General features: G+C 45.5%; 1 protein-coding gene across 1 annotated transcript in view; it reads right to left on the minus strand.

The window, feature by feature from the left end:
• The window catches only part of atl2 (atlastin GTPase 2), an 18147-nt gene extending 3617 nt beyond the window's left edge, over nucleotides 1–14530 (minus strand). Inside the window, exons 1-11 of the mRNA XM_076286337.1 lie at nucleotides 14449–14530; nucleotides 12168–12610; nucleotides 11757–11891; nucleotides 11189–11293; nucleotides 9093–9143; nucleotides 7696–7752; nucleotides 5273–5365; nucleotides 4666–4804; nucleotides 3674–3801; nucleotides 1842–1898; nucleotides 1492–1563 (exon numbers count right to left, since the gene is read on the minus strand). Coding sequence (XP_076142452.1) covers nucleotides 1492–1563; nucleotides 1842–1898; nucleotides 3674–3801; nucleotides 4666–4804; nucleotides 5273–5365; nucleotides 7696–7752; nucleotides 9093–9143; nucleotides 11189–11293; nucleotides 11757–11891; nucleotides 12168–12610; nucleotides 14449–14524 — 1356 coding nt within the window. The 5' untranslated portion in view covers nucleotides 14525–14530. The remainder of the gene's footprint in view (nucleotides 1–1491; nucleotides 1564–1841; nucleotides 1899–3673; nucleotides 3802–4665; nucleotides 4805–5272; nucleotides 5366–7695; nucleotides 7753–9092; nucleotides 9144–11188; nucleotides 11294–11756; nucleotides 11892–12167; nucleotides 12611–14448) is intronic.
• Between the last annotated feature and the right edge of the window lie 786 nt (nucleotides 14531–15316).

Genomic DNA, 15316 nt, shown 5'->3' on the forward strand with positions numbered 1-15316 from the left:
TGATGAACACATGAATATAAACTAGGGATGCACCGGATCCAGATTTTTGGGGTTCGGCCGAATACCGAATCCACTGGTTAAGATTCTGCCGAATCCGAAACAGAATACCGAATCCTACTCCATCCTCAGTCCATTAATAGTGTAAGCGTAGGGTTCGGTTCGGTGGGGAAAAATTCTAAGGTTCGGCAGAAAACCGAACCCCGTCAAAAAATCCAATATTCGGCCGAATCCGAAACTGAATCCTGGATTCGGTGCATCCCTAATATAAACACATGACTAAGCGTATGTGGTGTCGTCTGATGAACACATGACTAAGCGTATGTGGTGTCTGATGAACACATGAATATAAACACATGACTAAGCGTATGTGATGTCTGATGAACACATGAATATAAACACATGAATATAAACACATGACTAAGCGTATGTGGTGTAGGGGTCGACCAATTATCGGCCTGGCCGATTATTAGGGCCGATATTTAGCATTTTTATAATAATTGGTATCGGTCATTTTTTTCCACCAATAAGCCGATATTGAAATGGATAAAAAATGAAACGCGCTATTTTGTCTGTAAAGCGTCTCTCACTCCCTGAATTTGCTACTCTGTGGTCAAGAGCATCGTCCCGCCCACTACACCGTCTGATTTGTTAGTTAGCACGAATGCAGCCAATCAGGATCGAAGACTGAACACAGACAAAGTTTAGGATTCTCACTGAGGCAGACTGGGCTTCAGCTGTAGCCTACGGAGCTATTTTTCGAAGGTAAGGAAGGTAGCCTACATTGCTGAAGTTGCAGTGAATCACAATCATCTACACTGAAGTTACAAAAACACCACTTTGTAAGCTATTGTCTCTTTGATCTGGATTAATAAGTAAAGCACCCACTTCCTTCATTTAGCGAATTCCCGATTGATGCACGTTACTGATGCTGTTTACTAGTTAGCCCACAAACTCGGGTGCTGCGCATCGGGAGTTCTCTGCCTCCGCCTCGTTCGTTAATTGTGAATAACGGGACACCTCGGCGGACATAGTACAGACAAGTCCTAAATTATGCGATACGTCAAAAAGTCTAATTGCTCCTTTTTGAAACGGACTGTCAGAAAAGACTACATGCACCCAGGGCCAACCGTAATTTAATCCGACCTGAACAAAATCGCGTCATGAGCTGGCTATTAACGTGCCTTTTAGGCTCTCAAAAGTGTAGCTTATAGCCTACACAAGGACACAAATTGCATGCTTAAATAGCCTAAGAACTATTTTAAAACTGTTTTGTTGAACTATTCAACCGTAACACTTGCCATCACGCATGCACCTCTTCCTCTCCCTCTCTCGTGCACTCACACACACGATGGCAAAGCATCTTCTTTTGCCATCAGTCAGCTCTTGGATTAACATGACACACAGGATTTACACTTGCAAAGTGATGCAAGTTGATGAACACATGAATATAAACACATGACTAAGCGTATATGGTGTGTTGGCAGCACTCACCTGCTCCATGCCTTTACTGTAGGTGTCCTTGGCAGCAGCCACAGCAGTCAGGTTGTTGGCCTCAGCAGTCGCCTGAGGGACACACACACACACACACACGGATGTGAAGGGCAACACAAACAGATACACCACTTCGTCAGTGTGTGTGTTTGTGTGTCTGCACACATGTTCTTCTCTGTACAAGTTTAGAGTGAATCACTAAATGTGTGTGTGTGTGTGTGTGTGTGTGTGTGCACATGCCAGTGAAGGTCTAAATAGAAGGTGCATATTTATGTGCAATATTCTGTAAGTCTGTGTGTGTCTATGTGTATGTGTGTGTGTGTGTGTGTGTTGGTGCTGACTTAACAGACCTGTAACATAGATTTAGGGTGGGGCAGCTCCTCCCCCTGGTAGATCTTGATGTAAGCCTGGAGGTCAAAGGTCAAAGTCAGGGTCAGGGTCAAAGGTCAACCCAGTCTCCTTCCCTCACAATAAGAGTGAGGAAGGAGCAATCTTCTTGTGACATTCCGTAGCTCAGGGAATCAATCCAGCTCTGCGTTCCTTTGAGGGTCAAGTGTTCTGCAAGCCTCAGTTCCAAAAAAGCCATTGTTTTTGCCCCAGCAGCAGTTCCTGCCCACGGGCCCTGAACTGACCCCAGCTCAACTGCCCCACCGCCCCCGCTCCCCCTTCATTAGGCTCAGGGGATCATTATCTGATATACAGGGTCTGGAGGATCATTAACTGCCTAACAATATAAAGGGTCTGGCTATAGGCGGGCAGTACGGGCCTGAGAGCTGAGAGTGCAGTATTGAATGAGCTCTACTACCCCCCCCCCCCCCCCCCCCCCCCCTTATTGCCCCATACATACCCCCTTACTGCCCACCACCCTTACTGCCCCATACACACACCCCTTACTGCCCCATACATACCCCCCCCCCATACACACCCCCTTACTGCCCCATACACCACCCCCTTACTGCCCCATACACACACCCCTTACTGCCCCATACACACACCCCTTACTGCCCTTACTGCCCCATACACACACCCTTACTGCCCCATACATACCCCCTTACTGCCCACCACCCTTACTGCCCCATACACACACCCCCTTACTGCCCCATACACACCCCTTACTGCCCCATACACACCCCCCTTACTGCCCCATACACACCCCCCTTACTGCCCCATACACACACCCCTTACTGCCCCATACACACCACCCTTACTGCCCAAGCAGGTAAGACTGTCCGTCACAACGCCACAGAACCTCTTAAGGTTCTCCTTAAGATTCCTTTAAAATAGGGTTCTATTTGCTCCTTAGTCAGTTTTGCTTGTGTGCCATCTGCTGAATGCCTCAAAGAACTCTAGATCCTATTAGGAATCTACAGTCTCATAATGACCTTCACAATATGATCTATTGACCTTCACAACCATCAGCCCGCTCATCAACAAAAGGTTTGTCCCTAAGGCAAACACACACACACAGACACACACACACAGCTGACCAATGCTTAAGCTGACCAATGCACAGCTGATTGCTTCGCTTTACAGAGAGGCTTTGCATGACCTTAAAGTATCCTGTAAGTGTAGTAAGGGATAATGGCCGCCGAGGTGTCCTGTTATACGGAATTAATGGACGAGGGCGAGGGGCAAAAAACTCCGACGCGCAGCAGAGGAGAGTTGCCTCCGCCGAGTCCATTAATTCCGTATAACTGGACACACCTCGAAGGCCGTTATCCCGCTTATCACCCGATTGCCACTGTAAAGCAAAGGAAACACGCGGTTCCGTTTAAAAAGAAGCTCACTAGTTCAGCTTGTTGGACAACTTTAGCATGGACAGTTAGCTTGTTTACAGTTGATTCCATTGTTGCGAAGCCTGCAACCAAAGATTCTAGAGCGCTGCAACCGTCGTCCTACTATGGTTGTTATAGTTACCATTCATAAGCATTGATATGGAACGGTGTCCTGTTATTCAGAATTAATAGCCACCCCACCAGCCAATCAGAAAAGAGTATTTCTTCTCTCCGGGTGATCAAGAGAGATAAAGAGGTGCATGACCTTACTGTATCCTGTAAGTGTAAGAGATAGAGGTGCAGGTGCATGACCTTACTGTATCCTGTAAGTGTAAGAGAGATATAAGGTGCAGGTGCAGGACCTTACTGTATCCTGTAAGTGTAAGAGAGATAAGAGGTGCAGGTACCTTGAAGTACTCGAGCAGGTCTCTGCAGGTGACCTTGGCCCCGTTGATCTCCTTCTCCACCAGGTGCTCAGGAGACAACAGCAGAGGCACCAGTTCCTGTAGAGTGCTCTTAAACTCGTCATCGATGTCTGCGCTCACACACACACACACACACACACACACACACACACAGTACAGATGCAGTCTTCAATGCCTGCGCACAAATTCCCACCGACATGCTCTCCTATAAAGAGCATATCCATAAAATCAACACCTATTCCAGTGGTTAACTAGAACATCAACACCCAAGAGTCCAGAGCTAGATGGCAAATCAGAAAGGATAACCACCACCACTACCGGTATCATATTAAAGGATAACCACCACCACTACCAGAATCATATTAAAGGATAACCACCACCACCAGCGTTATTATATTAAAGGATAACCTCCACCAAAACCGTTATCATATGAAAGGATAACCACCACCACTACCAGAATCATATTAAAGGATAACCACCACCACCAGCGTTATTATATTAAAGGCAAAATGTCCCACTAACATGACATCTATCCCCAATCATTCCATCCCAACCCCACCAGAACAGTGAGATAGAATGTAGCAGCAGCAGCAACAACAACAACCCCACCAATCCCCCCCAGTCATGTGGCTTCTGAAATTAACTACAGTGCGTGCGTGCGTGTGCGTGTGCGTGTGCGTGTGCGTGTGCGTGTGCATGTGTGTGTGTGTGTGTGTGAGGTTTCTATAGCCCTCCCCACAGAGGCCCTTTGCCACGATGCAAGAAAACAGCTGATTGTGTGTGTGTGTGTAGTCATGGATTTGTGTGTGTGTGTGTGGTCATGGATTTGTGTGTGTGTGTATAGGAAGGACTTTGAGTCTGCATGCATGTTTGCGTCCCTCCATATATGAATGAACACTGGGTTAGTGTTGCATTAGCGTGCAGGTGTGTGTGTGTGTGTGTGTGTGTGTGTGTGTGTGTGTGTGTGTGTGTACCCTTCAGCCTGCCATCAAAGTTGGGGTTGGTGGCGACCTTGAGGCCTGGATGGGGCAGGAGGAAGCAGTCGATAGAGGAGAAGCAGGCGTGGATGTGCTTACGGACGTTCTGCAGCTCCTCATGCTGGTTCTGCTTCACCTGAAACACACACACACACACACACACATTAATAAAAACACACAACACGCACACATCCATAAAAACACACACAAACTAGCTTAAATACGTCAAAGCCCATGGAGACATGCAAAAGACACAACAGTCTGTCTGTGTCCAACACTAAAACATGTTTGCTAGCAAGCGCAGGCCCACATGAATTATACACACACACCTGTGTCCATCACTAAAACATGTTTGCTAGCCAGCGCAGGCCCACGTGGAGTATACAGTACTCCCTCTACTAACTAAAGGCCCTGTGTTTACACTGGAATATTAGTTTAAACTCTACTAACTAAAGGCCCTGTGTTTACACTTTAGTTTAAACTCTACTAACTAAAGGCCCTGTGTTTACACTTTAGTTTAAACTCTACTAACTAAAGGCCCTGTGTTTATGCTGGAATAAGGAAGCAGGACCAGTAGCCAGCATGCGTCCACGCTGATCCTCACCTGAAGCCGTCGATCCAGGAAACCATTGCCTCCTTCCAGCCCGTACCTGTGCTCGTAAGGGTAACACCAGTCTCTGATCAAGAACATTAGTTTCTAGAGAGGGAGTGAGAGAGAGAGAGAGAGAGAGAGTGAGAGAGTGGGTAACACCAGTCTCTGATCAAGAACATCAGTTTCTAGAGAGAGTGAGAGTGTGAGATGCACTTTCTTCATCACTGTGAGAAATACACAAATATACAGAACTCATACTTTAACAGGCTTACAAGCCTAATCCCAGGTTTACGAAATCTAGGAGATCAGGATATTATGTCAATCTTACTTGGACAGCAGGGACAGCAGGGACATCTTGCTGCCATATACAGTACATAACTGAATGCCATAAGGCGAGGGACAGTGGTTAAGGGCCCGTCCCAATACCTCCCCTTCCCCTAGATTTTTGCCCCAACCCTCGTTTTTGCGTGTGCACGTGTAGGGGTAGGGTGTCCCATTACTTTAGGGAGCAAGGGGGAGTGCTATTTTCCCCTTAAAATCAACCCTCAAAATATAGCCAGGACTGTTGCAGGCTTAAAACGAAGTGGGAGATGAAATTACCCAGGATACAGTGCGAGCTCAGCGAGCCGGCCACATTTTTCAACCAAGATGGCTGACACTGCTGGAAAGGAACAATTGCATTGCTCATATATTTTCGTAAATAAGCATATTAAAATTTCGAAATATGTTGGAATATGTTAGTTTGATGCACATCCAAAGGACTGTCTTAATTTGAACACTAATGTTAGAAAATCTCACGAAGCTCTGACGATGTTCATGATATCTCACAAAGCTATCTGACGATGTCCATGATCTCTGCGGAGTGCTTTGAGAGAGTCTGCCCATCAAATAATGTTATGTATCTGATCTGGGTTGTTTTGTCAATATTTAGGATGTATGTTCGGCCTTCACATGAACACGACTATCTCTGTTGATTAACCAGACGTAGATAAACTAACACAGCCCACACAACAGTCAGCACGACCACTAGAACCTGCATGTTCCTGAATGAAAATCGTAGAAGGCTACTACCGGTAGACACGTCGACGCTGCATGTGACGTAGGTGAGCGCGTTCGCTACGCTAAGATCTTTACCCCCACTTGCCTCGTCGAGGGGACTTTAATGTCGAGGGCACTCAAAACCAAGTGGAAGTTTTAATAGGGGAGAAATGAGACGGGCCCTAAATGTTATAGAGAAAGAGAGAGATGTAAGTTAACTTAGTGTTGACCCAGATTAACTTTTGCTTGTGTTTAGACAAACAGGTGGCTGCTGTAAAGAGCACGGTACGATACACAGGTGCGCTGTGTACCTGAGAAGGCTTCTCATAGATATGCACAGGTGCGCTGTGTACCTGAGAAGGCTTCTCATAGATATGCACAGGTGCGCTGTGTACCTGAGAAGGCTTCTCATAGATATGCACAGGTGCGCTGTGTACCTGAGAAGGCTTCTCATAGATATGCACAGGTGCGCTGTGTACCTGAGAAGGCTTCTCATAGATATGCACAGGTGCGCTGTGTACCTGAGAAGGCTTCTCATAGATATGCACAGGTGCGCTGTGTAAAGTGGCTGTGTACCTGAGAAGGCTTCTCATAGATATGCACAGGTGCGCTGTGTACCTGAAAAGGCTTCTCATAGATATGCACAGGTGCGCTGTGTAAAGTGGCTGTGTACCTGAAAAGGCTTCTCATAGATATGCACAGGTGCAATGTGTACCTGAGAAGGCTTCTCATAGATATGCACAGGTGCGCTGTGTACCTGAGAAGGCTTCTCATAGATATGCACAGGTGCGCTGTGTACCTGAGAAGGCTTCTCATAGATATGCACAGGTGCGCTGTGTACCTGAGAAGGCTTCTCATAGATATGCACAGGTGCGCTGTGTAAAGTGGCTGTGTACCTGAGAAGGCTTCTCATAGATATGCACAGGTGCGCTGTGTACCTGAAAAGGCTTCTCATAGATATGCACAGGTGCGCTGTGTAAAGTGGCTGTGTACCTGAAAAGGCTTCTCATAGATATGCACAGGTGCAATGTGTACCTGAGAAGGCTTCTCATAGATATGCACAGGTGCGCTGTGTACCTGAGAAGGCTTCTCATAGATATGCACAGGTGCGCTGTGTACCTGAGAAGGCTTCTCATAGATATGCACAGGTGCGCTGTGTACCTGAGAAGGCTTCTCATAGATATGCACAGGTGCGCTGTGTAAAGTGGCTGTGTACCTGAGAAGGCTTCTCATAGATATGCACAGGTGCGCTGTGTACCTGAAAAGGCTTCTCATAGATATGCACAGGTGCGCTGTGTAAAGTGGCTGTGTACCTGAAAAGGCTTCTCATAGATATGCACAGGTGCAATGTGTACCTGAGAAGGCTTCTCATAGATATGCACAGGTGCGCTGTGTACCTGAAAAGGCTTCTCGTAGATCTCCTCCAACGCCAGTCTGCCATACTCCGTGAACAGCTACCAATGTAATAAATAAACATAAATAAACAACCAGTAAACAAACTCATTACAGAAATAAACAACAACCTCTGGGTTTGCTCCTTGGTGTAGTTGATTGGAAATGGAGGACAATTTTTCAAAGGTGTATTCACGGAATTGGGCTATGAAGACAATATAAAGTCATATATAGGTCATACAATATAAAGTCATATATAGGTCATACAATATAAAGTCATATATAGTCATACTATGCGAATCTTTACAGTGGCAAACGCTTTTCTTAACGCCTCACATGCCTAGATGAAGAAGCGCTCACATGTGGGTGCAGAGGTAAATGTCCATTCTTAATGACGTCACATGTGGGTGCAGAGGTAAATGTCCATTCTTAATGACGTCACATGTGGGTGCAGAGGTAAATGTCCATTCTAAATGACGTCACATGTGGGTGCAGAGGTAAATGTCCATTCTTAATGACGTCACATGTGGGTGCAGAGGTAAATGTCCATTCTTAATGACGTCACATGTGGGTGCAGAGGTAAATGTCCATTCTTAATGACGTCACATGTGGGTGCAGAGGTAAATGTCCATTCTTAATGACGTCACATGTGGGTGCAGAGGTAAATGTCCATTCTTAATGACGTCACATGTGGGTGCAGAGGTAAATGTCCATTCTTAATGACGTCACATGTGGGTGCAGAGGTAAATGTCCATTCTAAATGACGTCACATGTGGGTGCAGAGGTAAATGTCCATTCTTAATGACGTCACATGTGGGTGCAGAGGTAAATGTCCATTCTTAATGACGTCACATGTGGGTGTAGAGGTAAATGTCCATTCTTAATGACGTCACATGTGGGTGCAGAGGTAAATGTCCATTCTAAATGACATCACATGTGGGTGCATAGGTAAATGTCCATTCAGTTGGCCCACCAGGTCTACTCTACTGTTTAACAGCAGTGTTTCCCCATTCAAAAAAGAAAAAAACTTCACTTGCTTGTTAGTCTATATCAAAAGCGGTTGTTCACTTTGTGTGAATGATGCTATTTTCTGCATCTTTTTTATTCCAACCGTGGGTCCTTTTGAGGAGAAACGAGAACATGCACGTATCCTGACTTGCTTACACCTGGCTTGTCCTAGTCGCTCCTACACATCCTGGATTTGCGTTAATGAAATGTGCTGAGCTAGGATGACCAGACAACGCTAGGTCAAGCCTCGCTTGATCACTTCTCTTGGATTTGTTAATTCTGCCTTTGTGAAATACCCCTCAGTTCCTTCCCAGACGACAGAATGCAACACATGTTTACTGTCTGAGCCCATTCACACCTGCAGATACATCAGACTGTCTGTGCCCTTAGTTACCTGAAGATGTTGCAAGTCATCCTCTTGAATATTCTGGGAAAGATTGTAGACCTAGAGAGAAGAGAAGAGAAGAGAGAGGGAGAAAGAGAGAACATAGCTTTAACATAACCCCACATGGAAATAAAAACAAAACACCAAACTTGAATTGCAAAGCAGATTTCCTCAGTCATCCGGTTTAGGAGCGGGGCGACAAAAGCCATGCGCTTTTGAAATAGATTACTATGAGTCTTACACAACTAACCATGGGACCTCCACAACTGATCCCAGACCAGGCTGTTGTGATGCAACCACAGGATTTCTGCTGATGAAGCATGCAGGGCAGTGCTACCAGATGATCTTACAAACAAGCATGTTTGTGTGAAACACGCTAGTCAAAAGAGAAAAAAACAACACTTGTGCAGAACTAAACAAAGCTCATGAAATCTCTGGATGTGAATGAATGCAGAAAGCTTTTCCCTCTGGCTGTCTGGCCGTACTTGCCTAACCTGGTATGGCTGATAAATAGTTAATTTCAAATCAAACCAAAGTTAGACTTTTATTGGAAAGTTACCCATTTCCGCCCGTGCCCTATTTCTACCCTTTCTACGTGTATGCGTCACTTGATATTCACTTCTATAGAATGCAAGATGGGGGATTCCCAAAGAAACTCAAGTACCCACCCCATAAGGGTATGTACATCATCTCTGTACCAAAAATGACATTGTACAGTGACTCCAACAGCTGTAAACAGTGTTGTAAGGCTGCGTGTACACCCCCCCCCCCCCCCCAACACACACACTTAAACAAAACCAACACGCCTCTTGTAGGAGTCACCTTATCTGCCACCCGTGGGAGCAAAGCGATTCCCACATACTTGTAACTGGTTTCCACACACACACACACACACACACACTTTCACCTTGTCCAGGCCCATGTCCCAACACGCCAATAGTGTGAGATTCATGGGTTTATGCTGCAATACCGTGACTAATCAGTCCATCATTCAGAGCCACTCAACAGGTCATTTACAGCACTGACGTGACCCCACACACACACACACACACACACACACACACACACACACACACACACACACACACACACACACACACACACACACACACACACACACACACACACACACACACACACACACACACACACACACACACACACACACACACACACACACACACACACACACACACACACACACACACACACACACACACACACACGCTCATGAGATTCTAAACACATTATTTAAAGGTGTAACAACTTCTTCCTCCTCAGCAGTGAACGCAAAAGCCATAATAAGTCATGTTTCCCAAAATAAAAACTAAAACTGAACCAGAACTAAAAAATTAACTAAACCTCTGAGAGCCTCTTTTGATTTCGAAGCTATAGCGTTATCCCACTCGTCGCCGATTGGCTGGCCCTTTATGGGGTCTGATGGAAATGTTAGTGAATTATGGTGTTCCAGACTACTACAGGGTTCCCACTAAGTGAAATGTAAAATTCCATGACTTTTCCCTGACTTTCCCAGACAAAAAAACTAAATTTCCATGACCTACTTTATAATGAAGGGTACAAGATTTCGGGTAGCAAGAATTTTTTACTTTTTTTAGAGCGAGAGATGAATAAATGGGTATTGAATGAACAAAGTTGCTAACCACAACTACAGTACTCAAGCAAGCAGTAAAGCTAATAACCAGATATACACCAATTCTGAATTCAAAATTCCCTGATATTCCATGACTGTCCCCAAAATGATAAAATTCCCTGACTTTCCATGTCTGGAATAGACTTTCCAAAATTCCATGATATTCCAGAAATTCCATGACCCGTGGGAACCCTGCTACTGTCTTCTTGAGAGGAGATCTAAGCAGGCAGCCAGGCTAAACAATTACTGGGGCTAATTAAAACGTTTTGTGAAGACTTGTATGTGCCTGTTATGACTGAAGGCTTATAAACAAAATGGTTAATCTCATCCCTACTTACCTCACGGGAGGTTTCACCCTCCCTCCCTCCTCTCTCTCTCTCATACCCTCCCTTCCACTCAGTCAAGCAGAGACACGCAGAGACACACACACACACACACACACACACACACACACCTGTACAGAGCTGGTCATTGTGCTGAGAGCAAACACCGTGGCACAGTCTTTGATGGTGGACTGGCTGTCAAAGGCTCCCTGCGTATCCACTAGGAGAACAGCCACCTGATAGGACACACACACACACATTTGGCTATTCAAATACACCAAGACAGAGCAAAGCAAATTTTGGCAAATGCCGATACGGTTAAAAAAATATGAGCTAGAAATCTCATTAACCAAACACAGTCAACACACAATCTCTTTCTCTCGCTCTCTCACACACACACACACAAATCACTACAAAATGAATGCAGCGAACACATGCTTTGAATCAATAATCTGGTGGACTACATCATCCGAACATTTAACATATCTTGAAATAAACACTTCAGAATACTGGGGCTGCATTCAGTACCAGTTGGTACTCGTAAATTGGCAATTTACACACACACACACACACACACACACACACACACACACACACACACACACACACACACACACACACACACACACACACACACACACACACACACACACACACACACACACACACACACACACACACACACACACACACACCTACCTTACTGCCATCTGGCTTGTCCACCACAAACACGTCACTCCACACCTGGATACCTGTGGTCTCTCTCTCACAGCCCCCCCTCCAGGTGAAGCCCGTTAGAGGGTCGTCATTCCCCCCCATCCATGAGCTAGTGGACTGGAAGAGGGAAGTAGCAAGAGATGGAGAGAAGGGGGGGGGGGGGGGGGAGTGAGGGGGGGGGGCAGGTTTAATTTCACCCACTTATTTTCACCTTCATCTCTCTCCATCTGCTTTATGGAGTCATAAGAAAGCTCATCAGAGGCATCAGCTGTTAGTGATCGTGTAAACCCATTTGGTTTTCAGTTGTTTATGTGAAGCAAGCAAGTAAACAGTGAACAGTGTGTGTGTGTGTGTGTGTGTGTGTGCGCGCGCGCACACGTGTGTGTGTCTTACCTGACTATACATGTAGCGCAGCATGAAGTCCAGCAGGAAGGACTTGCCTTTCCGGAAAGCTCCGGCCACGGACAGCACCACCACGTTGAGGTCCCGCACGTGCTCCTGCATCAGGATGCTCTCCAAAGCCGCCGCATCCAGCTCAAAGCCGTGGTCATCCTCGTGCGCCACCACTACCTGCACCGGTCCAGCCTTCTCTGGCTCTGGCTCCGGTTCTGGCTTCTCTTCCGGTTCTGGCTTCTCTTCCGGTTCTTTCTCCGGTTCTGCCTCCACCTCCAGAGGGGCAGAACTCTTCGCTAACAGAATAGGCTCGTAGTCATCATCTATGAAGCCCTCCACTTCGGCTAACGGGGCTTCAACCACCTGGCAGGTCCTCATATTCGCCCCCTTGGGCACTTGGGGTGGTGGTATCAGCATAGGAACATCCTCAACACCAGTCATAACTGTCCAAAAAAGTTATGTATGAACGTTACGCAAAAAGGTTACGCAGAAGGAAAAAAAAAGAAATGCATGCACAAGCAAAAGAGTTAAAGTGGCCTTTGTGCTGTTGGTCTCCCACTAATTGGGCTGTGACATTGGTAGTGTCAATCCGAGTTATACATAAACAAAGAGTTGAATGCTTTATGTGTGGCTACGTAATTGACTGATTTCAACTAATATGATTATCTGATGATACAGAATCTCTCCATGTACGGAAATGCCCGAAACACCATTCCATTGCGGCATTTTTCTGACGCTGTTGGACTGAACGCGGCTACACAAATCGCTGTTTTGTCTTTGCAACTCACCAGGCTCACGAGTCATGTTCTATTCCCGGCACGAGTCTCTGCTAACCCCTGCACTTTATCCGCGAGCCGCGATAAGCCTGGATCCGTTAAGTCGCGAGTCTAAATATGGCAAATTTTGGTCCCTACGTAGAAAAAACAAAACAATCTGAAGTCCACTGTGAAGCGCGACTCAGGCGGACAGCCAACTGACCTCAAGCTGGCCGCCTGTCAAACAGTCAAAACTAGTGCAAACCAGCAAAGCGGCAAGGACAAACAAGCCAGGGAGAAATGTTCCGCAAAAAAGCGGTCAACGTCAAAACATTAATTATGCTGATCTGATTTAAACAACAAATATACCTTCATTATCAAAGACATTAGCTCCCTCTTGAGATTGACACGGGCAAAAGAAAGGGCTCACATTCTGCATTCTTGGCAGCGTAGAATAATGTCAATTCAAGTAGGCTAGTTCCAAGTCTTGGCTTTGATACACTATATATTGTTAATTACATTATGTATTAACAAAATTAAATATATCATTAAATCCACTAGTAGTCACATGCTCTGAGTTAGTAGACTAATAGAAATATGCCCAAAAAGTTATGAGTTATGTTGTGCAAATGGCACAGGTCTGGAATTCGTCAACATCAAGCACGCTTGTGCCGTGGTCTCGGCTGCATCCACATGCAGTGCCCCGCGGCCAGCCAACAACAAAATGAACCCATGAAATGATACGATCCCTATTGGAACTGGAGAAGGAAGAGAAGTCCGTGTGACTTCTGAGTTCATGTGAAACTAGTTATCGAAGGCAAAACTGAAAACAGCGAGTTTAGCTAGTTGACCATAGCCTAATAGACACAGAAAGAGATTTCCATGGCTTTATTCCCACGTCACTGTACAGTTGGCCTATCACCACAGGAAAACCCGACGTGACATAAAGTGACATAAAATCATCACACCGTGTCTAAAACTATTCAGTTGTGTAAAGATTGCAGTTATAGGCCTACACCACCGAAAATAAAACAGACGAAACGCCGACCATACTAAAGGCAATGTGACTGGAAAGTAAACTAGCTAGCTAATAATAGCTACTTATAAATACCCGTGTCAGGCCAGTCGCGCACACTATGGACAGACATGCAGAGCAAGACGATTTGTGTACACAAAAGCCCGAAACGAACCGTTAACTTAGAAGACTGAACCAAACTCGTGGCAAGCTGCCGCACAACAACGTTAGACCCGTTTCTGTCTCCATAGTCCGAGGAGGAGAAAGGACGCAACGGTTCGCCTGATGGCCGAAACAACGGGTCACGTTCATTAACATTATATCGCCAGGTGAGCGTGAAAGCTGTCTGCCAGGAGAGGTTAAGTACCAGCTGTAACTTTCACCAGGTCACCACACGACCATAGTTATCAACAACTATTAATTTATGACAGTAAGTTTTGCGAAGGCATGTACTACCATATTACTCCATTGAGCTACACAAGACATCCGGTCGTTAAAAAACAAACTTTACCTTCTATCGATTGTCGACTTTTACGGCTCTTCTTCGACGAGCGACTCCGATTCCTCAGCCCGCTGTCTTCCGCCATCTTGTCCAGTTTAAACTCTCCAGCGTGACGTTGCGCGCCGACCGATTTCTTCTCACCACTGTTTTTTTTTTTTTATAAAGTTTCAGAGCGCCTACTGTCGGCGTTTCCGCGAGGTCCTAAAGCAACTCAAACCTGATCTGAAACGACGTCGGCCTTAAAACATCCCTCAGATAAATAATGATCCAAGTTGTATTTTTCAGCTGTATAAAAGGGTCTATGTTTTATGCAAACTCAGTTAGGCGCCTGTTGAGAAAGAGCGCGCCTGTTCACAGCTGTTTGATCAATGTGCAACGCAACCCGTGTCTGGCAGCTGCCGAACTGAACACTGCAGAGCCCAAAGATGGCCAGAATAACACTTAGTTATCAGTTCAGCTGCCGTACACGTCTTCACATGTAATTTTAACTGACATAATTTAACACCACAAATTAGTTTAGGCCTACACTGCACTGCAGATATACCTACCTATTTATAGTGAGAACTGGGGTCAGGACATATTTTACATAGATTAATCTAGAATATTCATTCGGAAATTATGACTATTATACTCGATATTCTCTATATTACTTACTATATAATAGTAATGATCATCATTCTATTTTCATAACCTATACTAGACTATATTTGTTTTTAATGACCTCAAATAATTGACCTATGACCCATAATTCTCTGAGGGAGAGATGAAAAGATGCACCGATTCTAACAATGTAGGCCTAGGCTAGGCTATTACACACACACACACGCGCGCGATTAGGGGCTGGGGGATCAACTGAGATCCCATCCTTGGATTAGAT

This window comes from Alosa pseudoharengus, unplaced genomic scaffold (assembly GCF_046254945.1).
Source record: "Alosa pseudoharengus isolate Yale_2024_CS ecotype anadromous, Long Island Sound unplaced genomic scaffold, YU_APseudo_1.1 YU_APseudo_1.1_scf_15, whole genome shotgun sequence".
In the NCBI taxonomy this organism is placed as follows: Eukaryota; Metazoa; Chordata; class Actinopteri; order Clupeiformes; family Clupeidae; genus Alosa; species Alosa pseudoharengus.